Here is a 14400-nt window from a genome sequence, read left to right as displayed (position 1 = left end):
CCTCCCATCCAATCCACCCCACCCAGAGAAGGACAAGCTGCAATGCCATGGGGACACCTTCAGTTCCAATTTCCCCTCCAAATCGCACACCATCCTAATTTGGACATAGAACAGTGTTCCTTCTTTATTGCTGGGCTGGTATTCTGGAATTCGCTACCTAACTCCATGGGAGCACAACTGCTACATGGACTGCAGTAGCTCAAGGCAGCAGCTCATCACCACCTTCTATGGGCAGTTAGTGATGGGCAATAAATGCAGTCTTGCCAGCATTGCCCACATCTCAAAATAAATTCAGAATGAAGCCAGACATTTGGCCCATCGAGCAGGTTTCTCCATTATTCTGACCAACACCCATATTAATTTTATCCAAGCTCTCACTTGTTTGATTCCAGTACCACTGCTCATATCACAATCTCTACATTTTAAATCATAATTTCACCACAGATCCAAGTTTACACCATTCCATTTTCTGTTTGAGAAAGATGTGAACATAGATGTCAATTATTCCCCACCTGTACAGTGCAAGAGTAAAATCTTCTGCAAACCAGCAGCTCAGGACAGTCTTAATTTAAAAGATCAAATCCCTATTTCTTTTAGATTTGTGTTTGCCGAGACGTTCAGGAGCACAAATGCAGAATTCACTGCCACACTGAAATTATTCAGCAGTACTTGAAACAAATAGGTATGCAATCCTGCTGTGCACTAGTTTAATACAATCATGAACTAATTTAAAGTGAACTAGTTAACAAACACAATAAAATAGCAGAAGAATTCCAGACATGCATTTGGACGTATTACAAATGCCACCCGACTAATCCCAAACTTCATATTGGGTATAAAAGACGTTACACCTTTATGACTACTATAGGATACCAATATAGAGTGAAGGGCAGGTTGAACATGCATCAGTATGAAAAGAGGTACTGTACTGACAACTCCCATGTTGATGGCAACATATGTTAGGTCTAATTCGAAGACTATTAACCATGGAATGAAAAGACTTGTATTGTTATAACAGATGGTGATGCAGCTTTCATGAATCTTGACAATGGAATTTATGGCCAAGACTCCCTTGTCACTACACCCATTAGCAGCTGGAATTGGATTAAAAAACACAGACAGAGACCACATTTGCTGAATCTGGATTCAGCCAAACTGAGACAGGAGGTAATGTGAGGCGATAAATGGAAAGATCTCTTGGGACATAGTGACTAGTGGAGTTTCCCAAGTGTCCAGCTCAAGGTTTCCTGCATGAATTACAAGAGGATACGCTGAAGAACATTTTTCTTCCAATATACAGACTTCTGATCAATGACAAATTCAAAATTGACAAAACATTTTGCTTCATCCTCACAGACTACACATATGATACTAGCTTTGTGTAGGAGTTGCAAGAATCAAGAGATCTCGACCTCAGAATTAGTACTCTCATTGCCAATCTCACATACAGGTATGGTTTGTATTGGAAATGGAAATATTCAGACGAGAGAAGCAGCAGGTAATCTTCTACTGTTGGAGCAAAGTTGAGGGAGTTTTACTTTGTATCTAGTGGTTATACCCTACCTGTAGTTGTTGATGCTTGTCTGAATGCTCAAAGTTGTTGGGTGAGAAGTGAGTTTCATTATCCAGCAACTATATAAACTTACCCCCTTCTGCTAAAATACAAGACCCCCCCCCCCCACCCGGGAATTGGGACCCAGTAAACATGCCCCCTTCTCCAACTCAACTTATGGCTCAATTACCATAAATTTACAACCATTCCCATCCTTGCATAATACTGCCCAAATATGCACAATTGTCGATCCACCTCCCTTGTATGTACCTGTGAATACTGTATTGACAGGGCATTTTAGTCATAATATATATGCAAGCTCAATTAAAAATAAATTGGAGCCATTTGGAGAGTTGGTGCTGCAACACATTGAAACCAAGATGGACTTCTGAACCAGTTTTATTTCAATTTGGTCACCATCTATTAACCCAGATTCACTTATTAACCAAATCCAAAACCATCAAGAGGAAGAGGTTATAGAATCAGTCATAGAATGGTTGCAGCACTGTAAAAGGCCATTCATCCAGTCGAGCCCGTGCTGGATCTCTGCAAGAGCATCTCAGCTGGTCCCACTCCCCCGTCCTTTCTCCATAGCCCTGCAATTGTTTTTCTTTCAGGTACTTATCCAACTCCCTTTTGAAAGCTGTGATTTGAGTCTGCCTCCACCACCCTTTCATTTCAGGCAGTGCATTTCCGATGCTAACCACTCACTGTGTAAACAAAGTTTTTTCTTATAACACCTTTGGTTCTTTTGCCAATCAACTTAAGTCTGTGTCCTCTGGTTCTCAACCCTTCTGCCAATGGGAACAGTTTTTCTCGATATAATCTCATGATTTTGAGTACCTTGATCAAATCTCCTCTCAACTCTCGCTGCTCCAAGGAGATCAACCCCAGCTTCTCCACATAACTGAAGTCCCTCATCCCTGGATTATTCTCAAACCTTTTCTGCACCCTCTCCAAGGCCTTCACATCCTTTCTCAAGTGTGGTGCCCAGAGTTAGATATAATACTCCAGTTGAAGCCGAACCAGTGTTTTATACGGGTTTAATCACAATATCCATGCTTTTGTACTCTATACCTCTATTTATGAAGCCCAGGATCCCGTAAGCTTTTTGTCTCCTTTTTCAACCTGCCCTGCCAGCTGCAAAGATTTGTGCACATATACCCCCAGCTCTCTCTCTGTTAATGTATCACCTTTAAGATTGTACCCTTTAGTTTATATTTTCTCTCTTCATTCTTTCTACCAAAATGTAAATGGTTTAAATTACCTTTCTGAAAATGTCCTTCAGCTGCAAGTGGTCAGGGAGAAGTTTGCCAGAATACACAAGCCTCTGATCCTTGGTGGACTGTGGAGGGAACAGAAAAGGTGAATTTATTTGTAGACAGTCGCTTCGCAAATTGTAAAAAGGAAGAATTTGCATTTATATAAGGTTTTCTCATCCTCAGAGCACCCCAAACTGCTTCACAATTAAGTACTTTTTAAAGTGTAGTCACTGTTGTAATGTAGGAAATGTAGCAGTCAATGTGCACACAAGGTACCACAAACAGCAAATGATGTAAGTCGCCAGTTGGTTGAGAGATAAATGTTGGCCAGGACACCAAGAGAACTCCACCCTTCTCTGAATAATGACACGGGATCCTTTACATTCGTCTGAACAGGCAGACGAGGCCTCAGTTTAACATCTCATCCAACGGCAGACAATGCAGCATCACCTCAGTAATGCACTAAAGTATCAATATTATGTGCCCAAGTTCTGAAGTGGAGCTTGAACATGTGACCTCTGGCTCAAGAAAGAATGCTACCAACAACGCCACACCAACACGTGCAAAAATCATCTACTTTTAACAGCTGCATTGGTTTCCTTTAGAAGGATCAATAATTTCAGGTCTCTAAGCTTGATATGAGAAAGACCTTCGATCCTAAGGGATGAAAAAGTTATGTTAAATTGGAAATAAAACACCAATGGAACATAGCCCATGCAGTCATAGTGCTCTTTCACTGGGTACAGAATTCCACCCTTGTGCCTGCTGAAAGGAGAAACATAGTGGATTATGAAAACCTGTTGGAAATGGATAGGAATTAGATATGATATACTATATCCAACATGAGGGTTGTACAAGAAGCATCGATACACCTTTTGGATTGTTCTTTCCTCTGCCATGCCCCCACAACCAGACATGCACCCAAGCAGATTTATGCTTCTATCCCTGCGATTTGAGCAATGCATTACTGCCAATGTAAGCGGAAAAACTGCAAGCAAACTGCACAAATCAAAAGAATGGGGAACAGTGAAAAGTAACATTTCCATGGGGAGAGTGAATCATTTCAAACATTTCCCTACATTCAAAAATATGTTTCTGCAAAGACGTCACGATCCACACTGCTGGCTTCCAGCAAACGAAAGCTCCATTGGCCCAGGGACATGTTTTTGTAGTGGGAGTAAAGGAAAACTAGCTTTCCAATTCCAGAAACTAGACAATCCGTTTTTAAGTGTGGGTGGGGAAAAAGCCCAAAAAAGAAACAAACATACATACGTGTCATAGGCAGTCCCTCGAAACGAGGATGACTTGCTTCCACGCCAAAAAAAAGGATGAGTTTACAGGTGTTTCAATGATATTCCGGATCCCGAACTCCATCCTGAAGGGTGGAAGATGCCTGTGGGTGGATTTTTTTAACGTGCGGTGACCGTTGAACTCCAGCCACCACACAGGCTTGACAGAGCTTGGTCTAGTGGCAAGGATTACCCAAGACTACTGGAGACCTGCTCTGCTGCACGGACCTAGTGCGCACACGTATCTCAGTGTGGGTTGGCCCGCGCTGTCCCTGAACTCATGCCTCCCCTGGGCCCCGATCGCATCCCTCCAGTCTCTCACAGCTCATTCGCCCCGACCGCGCCGCTCCTGCTGTATCTGCCCACGCACCAATCACCGACCTGGACCTTGCTGACGTCACCCTTCTGCACGAGCTCGCACTGTATCTTGAAGTGGCATGCCTCCACACTGCCCATGGCCGCCACTCACCGCTCCTTTTATGGCCCCGACCTGCCGCTGATGGTCTCTCGCATACGTATAACAGTGTGAGCTCACTCATATTGCATTATACAGCATCTTTAATGCAACAAGACTTCACAGGGTATTTCACAAATAAGTTTAAGGAGAACAGATACCAAACCAAAAGGGAGAAATCAGGAAGATAATTGAAAGCATGTTCAAAAAGATGGATATTGCAGATTGATTTTTTTTAAGTGGGCAGAGAGTTGAAGAGGTTTCAGTCCGGAGTTCCAAAGAGTCTTCTTCTTAAGCAGTCCCCCGGAGTCGAGGATGACTTGCTTCCACACTAAAATGAGTTCGAAGGTGACTGATGAGACCAATGTGGGATCGACAGTCTCTGTCGCAGGTGGGGCAGATGGTGCTTGATTTGTCGTACGCTCATTCCACTGTTTGTACTTGGCTTCCGTGTGCTCCCAATGAAGAGACTTGAAGTGTTCGGTGCCTTGTCAGATGCTCCTCCTCCACCATGAGCAGTCTTGGGTCAGTGATAGTAAGATTGAGGCAACTGAACACTGCCACCAATGGTGGAATGAAGGGGGAGGTACAGAAGGCTGAAAGTCAAAGGAACTTAAGCCTCGATAGGGTGGGTGAAGCCATGGAGGGATTTTAAACGCGATTATGTTGGGGGATTGGGAGCCAGGGCAGGTTAGTGAGGATGGGAGCAATGGGACTTGGTGTGAGAGGATGCATACTGAACAGTTCACTGCACACTGCAGATTATGGAAGATGATTGGTGGGGGCCAGCTAGGAGAATAGAGTCCAGAGGTACAGATAAGGGTCTGAGCAGCAGAGGGGAAGAGTTAGCGACAGAGGTGGAACGAAGTGGTCTTGATGACATGTGTGATGTGGGGTTTAAAGCTCATGGTCAAACAGGATACTAAGGTTCTAAGCAGTCTGATTTAGCCTGAAAGCATGGCTCAGGAATGGGATGCACTCAGTGGCAAGGGAGCAAAGTTGTGAAGAGCTGGTGAAAGGGTACCAATGTACATGTGAAAGCCTACTTTTGGAGATAACAGAACTTATCACGATAGGGCCTTATTCTTAAGAATCCCCTTAACAACAAAACTTTTACGTATACCAAGGATTAAAGGCCCCAAGTTTCATCCCGCGGCGAAAACGGTGCACCTCCGAGCTGGGCGCCTGTTTTTCGCGCCGAAAACTGCGCCTAAAAAAAAGTCCGATATTCTCGAGCTCCTTGGAGCTCGATGTCTGCTTGGCGCGGCGTGCTCTTCGCAGCAGGGGGCGGAGCCTAACACTCGCGCCGATTTTCGAAGTAGCAGGTACAATTTAAATTAGCCTTCGTGGTGCCGGCAACCCTGCGCGTGCGCGTTGGAGCGTGCACGCACGCGCAGTCTCACAAACATTGGCACTCGGCTATTTTTAAAAATACTGCAGAAAAAGTGAAGATTTGTTTCTTGGACCCCTGCAAAGGCTTGTAATTTAATTTTTTTTGATATTTCTGTGTGTGAGGGAGTGCTTTTAGCAGCACTGCTGAATAAATCACCTGCTGAAATCAGTGAGTTCAGCTTTTCACTGCTAAACTTGCAGTACCGGTGCTGCATTGGTGCATGCAAATTAAGGACTGTGTGTTTGGAGAAATAAGAGTGCCAATTCAACTTTGCAGTAATACGTGGTGTTGACAATGCAGCACCCATTCTGCAAATTTAAATATCAAACTGTCGATGTGGCTGCCTCTCCCTGTCCAAATGGCCTCAGTCCCCCTCACAGCTCGAAGGCTGCTGCTGTATCTTCGGCTGCCGGCCAGCCACTGACGCCGCTGCTATCTCATGGCCGAATGGCCTCACATCGGTCCGCCGATTCTTCGGCTGCCGGCCAGCCACTGATGCCGCTGATATCTCATGGCCGAATGGCCTCGGGTCCGTCCGGTGCTGCTTCTTCACGGCCAGCCACGAAGTGAATGAAGGCCTGCCTCAAGCACTGCAGCTCAGCTTCAAGCTTGCTGCCGCTGCCGTCGAGACACTGACACCACACCCCTGCCTGTCTCCAACATGAAAGGCCTGCCTGAAGCACTTTCACAGGTAGGAACATGGTTTATTTAATCTTTTCTTTGCTTATAAATTTTTATTCAGGTTGGATTTATTTGTATAATATTTGTATAAGTATAACTAAGGATTGATTGTAGAATTTAATGACTTCCCTTTCCCCCCACCCCCCCACCTCGTTTCCTACGCCTAATTTTCTAAAGTGTAGACAAGGTTTTTGCGAGCGTACAAAAATCTTCACTTACTCCATTCAAAGTTAGTTTGGAGTAAGTTTTCACTCACGAAACTTTGAAATCAGGTGTAAGTGGCCGGACACGCCCCCTTTTGAAAAAAAAATTCTGTTCCAAAGTGAAACTGTTCTGACTGACTAGAACTGGAGCAAATTAAATGTCGAGAATTCCGATTTCTAAGATACTCCGTTCTACACCAGTTGCTCCAGGAAGGATAGAATAAAAGGAAAAGGAGGTGGGGTAGCATTGCTGGTTAAAGAGGAGATTAATGCAATAGTTAGGAAAGACATTAGCTTGGATGATGTGGAATCTATATGGGTAGAGCTGCAGAACACCAAAGGGCAAAAATCGTTAGTGGGAGTTGTGCACAGACCTCCAAACAGTAGTAGTGATGTTGGGGAGGGCATCAAACAGGAAATTAGGAGTGCATGCAATAAAGGTGCAGCAGTTATAATGGGTGACTTTAATATGCACATAGATTGGGCTAGCCAAACTGGAAGCAATACGGTGGAGGAGGATTTCCTGGAATGCATAAGGGATGGTTTTCTAGACCAATATGTCGAGGAACCAACTAGGGGGGAGGCCATCTTAGACTGGGTGTTGTGTAATGAGAGAGGATTAATTAGCAATCTCGTTGTGCGAGGCCCCTTGGGGAAGAGTGACCATAATATGGTGGAATTCTGCATTAGGATGGAGAATGAAACAGTTAATTCAGAGACCATGGTCCAGAACTTAAAGAAGGGTAACTTTGAAGGTATGAGGCATGAATTGGCTAAGATAGATTGGCTAATGATATTTAAGGGGTTGACTGTGGATGGGCAATGGCAGACATTTAGAGACCGCATGGATGAATTACAACAATTGTACATTCCTGTCTGGCGTAAAAATAAAAAAGGGAAGGTGGCTCAACCGTGGCTATCTAAGGAAATCAGGGATAGTATTAAAGCCAAGGAAATGGCATACAAATTGGCCAGAAATAGCAGCGAACCTGGGGGCTGGGAGAAATTTAGAACTCAGCAGAGGAGGACAAAGGGTTTGATTAGGGCAGGGAAAATGGAGTACGAGAAGAAGCTTGCAGGGAACATTAAGGCGGATTGCAAAAGTTTCTAAAGGTATGTAAAGAGAAAAAGGTTAGTAAAGACAAACGTAGGTCCCCTGCAGTCAGAATCAGGGGAAGTCATAACGGGGAACAAAGAAATGGCAGACCAATTGAACAAGTACTTTGGTTCAGTATTCACTAAGGAGGACACAAACAACCTTCCGGATATAAAAGTGGTCAGAGGGTCTATTGAGGAGGAGGAACTGAGGGAAATCTTTATTAGTCGGGAAATTGTGTTGGGGAAATTGATGGGATTGAAGGCCGATAAATCCCCAGGGCCTGATGGACTGCATCCCAGAGTACTTAAGGAGGTGGCCTTGGAAATAGCGGATGCATTGACAGTCATTTTCCAACATTCCATTGACTCTGGATCAGTTCCTATCGAGTGGAGGGTAGCCAATGTAACCCCACTTTTTAAAAAAGGAGGGAGAGAGAAAGCAGGGAATTATAGACCGGTCAGCCTGACCTCAGTAGTGGGTAAAATGATGGAATCAATTATTAAGGATGTCATAGCAGCGCATTTGGAAAATGGTGACATGATAGGTCCAAGTCAGCATGGATTTGTGAAAGGGAGATCATGCTTGACAAATCTTCTGGAATTTTTTGAGGATGTTTCCAGTAAAGTGGACAAAGGAGTACCAGTTGATGTGGTATATTTGGACTTTCAGAAGGCTTTCGACAAGGTCCCACACAGGAGATTAATGTGCAAAGTTAAAGCACATGGGATTGGGGGTAGTGTGCTGACGTGGATTGAGAACTGGTTGTCAGACAGGAAGCAAAGAGTAGTAAATGGGTACTTTTCGGAATAGCAGGCAGTGACTAGTGGGGTACCGCAGGGTTCTGTGCTGGGGCCCCAGCTGTTTACATTGTACATTAATGATTTAGACGAGGGGATTAAATGTAGTATCTCCAAATTTGCAGATGACACTAAGTTGGGTGGCAGTGTGAGCTGCGAGGAGGATGCTATGAGGCTGCAGAGTGACTTGGATAGGTTAGGTGAGTGGGCAAATGCATGGCAGATGAAGTATAATGTGGATAAATGTGAGGTTATCCACTTTGGTGGTAAAAACAGAGAGACAGACTATTATCTGAATGGTGACAGATTAGGAAAAGGGAAGGTGCAACGAGACCTGGGTGTCATGGTACATCAGTCATTGAAGGTTGGCATGCAGGTACAGCAGGCGGTTAAGAAAGCAAATGGCATGTTGGCCTTCATAGCGAGGGAATTTGAGTACAGGGGCAGGGAGGTGTTGCTACAGTTGTACAGGGCCTTGGTGAGGCCACACCTGGAGTATTGTGTACAGTTTTGGTCTCCTAACTTGAGGAAGGACATTCTTGCTATTGAGGGAGTGCAGCGAAGATTCACCAGACTGATTCCCGGGATGGTGGGACTGACCTATCAAGAAAGACTGGATCAACTGGGCTTGTATTCACTGGAGTTCAGAAGAGTGAGAGGGGACCTCATAGAAACGTTTAAAATTCTGACGGGTTTGGACAGGTTGGATGCAGGAAGAATGTTCCCAATGTTGGGGAAGTCCAGAACCAGGGGTCACAGTCTAAGGATAAGGGGTAAGCCATTTAGGACCGAGATAAGGAGAAACTTCTTCACCCAGAGAGTGGTGAACCTGTGGAATTCTCTACCACAGGAAGTAGTTGAGGCCAATTCACTAAATATATTCAAAAGGGAGTTAGATGAAGTCCTTACTACTCGGGGATCAAGGGGTATGGCGTGAAAGCAGGAAGTGGGTACTGAAGTTTCATGTTCAGCCATGAACTCATTGAATGGCGGTGCAGGCTAGAAGGGCTGAATGGCCTGCTCCTGCACCTATTTTCTATGTTTCTATGCTCCTAAAAATCAGGAGCAAATCATGTGGAAACTTGGGGCCATTGATACAAGGGTACAATTTAATACTAATGATTTAATTACATTCCTGGTTGCTTGATGGAGCAAATAAACTGCAGCTCCGTATATGATAGATAGTGTTGGCCGTGGCTTAGTGGGCAGCACTCTCGCTTGAGTCAGAAGGTTCTGGGTTCAAGTCCCACCCCAGGGACTCGAGCACAAAATCTAGGCTGACAGTCCAGTGCAATGCTGAGGGAGGTGCCATCTTTCTGAAGAGACGTTAAACCAAAGCCCCGTCTGCCCTCCCAGGTTTCGATGTCCTGGCCAATATTTGTCCCTCAACCCACGAAAACAGATTATCTGGCCATTATCATATTGCTGATTGTGGGAGCTTGTTGTGCACAAATTGGCTGTCGCGTTTCCTACATGACAATAGTGACTTTGAAAATATTTAATTGGCTGTAAAGCACTTTGGGACGTCCGAAGAACATGCACGGTGCTATATAAATACAAGTCTATCTCTTTTTCCCCATGCAGTATGGTCACAGTCATTGTACAAGTGCTTTTAAAGTCAAAAAGCTGCAGTTGACAGCGAAAGTGCTGTTCCCTCACCATCAACCACACTTGCAAATATAAAATGGCCCTACTAACCTTCTTCCTGCAGTGGCAAAGAACCACTTTTAATGAATCTCAACCTCCGGTCAGAACAAGCTGCCATGCTGACCTGATAAATGCACGGAGCTGATTCAGTGCACCAGCATCAGGCTGGTGATCATGATGTCAAATTCCCTGGCTCACCTGTTATGCTGGTACAACTAGCAATAAATTTGCAATCAGCTCTGCATTAGGTGTCCAATCAGTTTAATACCTACAGTATTTTAGTATCTGTGCCCCTTATACCTTAAATGGTGGGATTCCAGGAAGTCTTGCTACTAGATCAGGAGTCCAGAGTCCATCTCGTTCTCCAACCAGTACTCTGTTCTGAGTATCGGTGAGGGAGATAGTGGCTCTGGGGAGTGCAGCCAGAGCCAAATCGACGGCACCATGGTGGGTGGCTCAGCTGCACTGGGTGGGGGGGGGGGGGGGGGGGGGAAAGAGAGAAGAATTGAAGAGCTATAGTGATAGGAGATTCAATAGTCAGGGGAGCAGACAGGCGTTTCTGTGGCCGCAAACGTGACTCCAGGATGGTATGTTGCCTCCCTGGTGCCAGGGTCAAGGATGTCACTGAGCGGCTGCAGGGCATTCTGGGGGGGGAGGGGGGGAGAAAAAAAAGAGTGTAAACAGCCAGAGGTCATGGTCCATGTCGGGACCAATGACATAGGAAGAAAGAGGGATGAGGTCCTGCAGGCAGAGTTTAGGGAGCTAGGAGAGAGATTAAAAAGCAGGATCTCAAAAGGTGGTAATCTCCGATTACTCCCTGTGCCACGAGCTAGTGAGTACAGAAATAGGAGGATAGAGCAGATGAATATGTGGCTGGAGAGGTGGTGCAGGCGGGAGGGCTTTAGTTTCCTGAGGCATTGGCACCGCTTCTGGGGGAGGTGGGACCTGTACAAGCCGGACGGGTTGCACCTCAACAGAGCCGGGACCAATATCCTCGTGGTGGGGTTTGCTTGTGCTGTTGGGGGAGGGTTTAAACTAGCTTGGCAGGGGGATGGGAACCTGAAAATAGATTCAGTAGGGAGGGGAGTAAAGTTGGAATTAGAAAGCAAAAAAAGAAAGAGTTTGAAGGAGAGGGGAAACAAGCAGGAAAAAAGGGTAAGAAAAACAAATTTAAAGGCACCGTGTCGAAATGCACGTGGCATTTGTAACAAAAAAGATGAGTTAACAGCACAAATAGATACAAATGGGTATGATCTGATAGCCATTACAGAGACGTGGTTGCAAGGTGACCAGGACTGAGAAATAAATATTCAGGGGTACTTGACAATCCGGAAGTACAGACAGAAAGGAAAAGGAGGTGGGGTAGCTCTATTGATAAAGGATGGAATCACTGCAATAGTGAGAAACGATATTGGCTCATGATCTGGATATTGAAAGTTTGGGTGGAGATAAAATATAATAAGGGGAATAAGGTGGGCGTAGTCTATGGGCCCCGTAACAGTAGCAACTCTGTTGGTTGGAGTATAAACCAGGAAATAGTAGGGGTGATTTTAACCTGCATATTGATTGGACAAATCAAATTGGTCAGGGTAGCCTTGCGGAGGAGTGCATAAGGGACGGGTTCCTTGAGCAGTATGTAACAGAACCAACCAAGAGGCAGGCTATCTTGGATCTAGTCCTGTGTAATGAGACAGAATTAATAAACAATCTCCTGGTCAAGGATCCCCTTGGAATGAGTGATCATAGCATGGCTGAATTTCAAATTCAGATGGAGGGTGAGAAAGTTGGATCTCAAACCTGCATACTAAGCTTAAATAAAGGAGACTGAAGGTATGACGGCAGAGTTGGCTAAAGTGGACTGGGAAAATAGATTAAAGTGTAGGACGGCTGATGAACAGTGGCGTACATTTGAGATATTTCACAAGAAAAATATATTCCAGTGAGGAGAAAAAGGTGCAAGAGAAAAGATAGCCATCCGTGGCTAACTAAAGAAATAAAGGACGGTATCCAATTAAAAACAAGGGCAAACAAAGTGGCCAAACTAGTGGGAGGACAGAGGATTGGGAAGCTTTTAAAAACCAAAGAATGACTAAAAAAATGATTAAGAAAGGGAAGATTGACTATGAAAGTAAACTAGCACAAAATATAAACACAGATAACAAGAGTTTCTATAGGAATATAAAAAGGAAAAGAGTGCGCTATTTTTTTCTACTTTTAAAGGTTAGCCCATCAAATGGGGCTGTCTCAAATTTCTCCCCTTTACATTCACATTGCCAATTACATCGATGTCTGCATTCTTAAACAATTATGCTGGAGGATCTATTGGGCCTGAATTTGCGGTCGGCGACGAAGGAGTACACCGCCGACATTGCAAGTAAATCCACACTTACCTCGAGCGATCCCCCACGAGAACTTCCTTTAAAATACTGCAGAGTTCCGTGCAGCGTACTCCCCATGGAGTCCAGGAGCACACCGTTGTTCGTATGCGAACCTGGGATCACGTGGTTCTTTTACTTCCTGATTCTTAGCCAATTACTTATCCATTTGGGTCTCGCTAGCTTTAATGCCACCTGTAGCTGGTATGTCTGTGTATAGCGAGGCAGTCACTGTCCTTGGTGGTGTATATTCTACAAAATATCTGTCAATTTCCTCAGAAATTACAACACTAAACATACCATCTCGTGACATGATCGGGACATTTAAAAATAAAAATGCTTCCATTCTCATGATTTAAATTAAAACAAAAATGACAATCTACAAATGATTGTTCTAAATTTGCATTGGCTGAGTGTAAACCACTTTCTTGGAGGATACACCGTATAACAGGGATATGTACAGTATAAAATCGATAGTATCTATTAATTGTGGTGTGTGTTAGAACTTCATTGCCAATAAAAAAACCTTTCTTCTGGTCCCCTTACGCTGTGCAACAGGCTGTTTGCACAAGACTGAAAAATTGAAAGCGTAATTATTTCTGAGTAGGTGGGGAATTAACCCAAATTTTCACCAGTACCCTGATTTCTAGCAGGAAGTGAAAGACGCAGCGAATCCTCGGTGCATTTGTAATTTGACAGATCGCAAGTTCTGGATCCCGAACTTGCAGTCAAGTTCAAAGGCGATATGACGGCGAACGTTGACAAATTCGTGATCATGCCTACCGCAAATTCAGGGCCAATGTTTTAAAAAGAAACAGTACTTCACACACAACAATTAGATTAAAGTATACTAAATTATTCTAAATACAAGCAAAATAGGATGGTGTCATAGCTCAAAACCTAATAAGACCTCCTTTATGGTTGCTACTTTAAAACAAACAGCTCGTCTTTGACGTCGAGAGCTTTACATGTGGCCAGAGAATAAAACAGTGCATTAATGTTAAATGCAAAATGATGGAAAAATTGGGACCGCACTTCCAATTATCGGTGAAAAAAAAAGTACCGTGGCCATTTGGAATTCTTCTGCAACGTGTAATTGAGTACAAGACCATGGCTATTCACTTGCACTCCTCTCTGCTCCCCCTTAATTCAAGCTCAAGGTACCTAGCTTTCGAAGTCGGTGCATTTTATTTTTGGGCTCGACAGATAAGGCAGGTAAGCAAGTGGAACTTTAAAAACATCCCTCACGTGGTGTTTACATTGATGGAAGCACTACATGCAAACATCAGTGTTTACTACTCTAAGATTTAAGTTTGGTGTGCCATTTGAAAGTCTGTCATTTCAGTATGGTACACACTTGGTACATTCAATGCATTCAAGTACCTGCATGCATTGCAGCCAAGTATTTAAAGACCCCCGACAACCCAAGTGGGGAATGCAAAATGATTAGTAAACAACTATTCTTTGTTGTTATACCAAAGAGCTGGCAACCTGGAGACTGGCGGGTGGCATGTCAATACATCAACAGCATTCAAAAGATTCTTAGGACTGGATATTTCGGAGGAGTAATTAGCAGTCAGCCCTGCCTGGGAAACAAATGCAGCAACTTCACATCATTGGATCGAAAGCCAATCTGAACCCTCGGGTG

At 44.3% G+C, this 14400-nt stretch overlaps 1 protein-coding gene across 1 annotated transcript in view; it reads right to left on the bottom strand.

Moving 5' to 3' along the window:
• Positions 1–14400, bottom strand: part of herpud2 (HERPUD family member 2) — a 68829-nt gene that overhangs the window by 28314 nt on the left and 26115 nt on the right. Inside the window, exon 2 of the mRNA XM_070889129.1 lies at positions 2820–2897. Coding sequence (XP_070745230.1) covers positions 2820–2897 — 78 coding nt within the window. The remainder of the gene's footprint in view (positions 1–2819; positions 2898–14400) is intronic.

The sequence above is a fragment of the Pristiophorus japonicus genome, chromosome 1 (genome assembly GCF_044704955.1).
Source record: "Pristiophorus japonicus isolate sPriJap1 chromosome 1, sPriJap1.hap1, whole genome shotgun sequence".
In the NCBI taxonomy this organism is placed as follows: domain Eukaryota; kingdom Metazoa; phylum Chordata; class Chondrichthyes; family Pristiophoridae; genus Pristiophorus; species Pristiophorus japonicus.
This window is presented reverse-complemented; position numbering and strand designations above follow the sequence as displayed.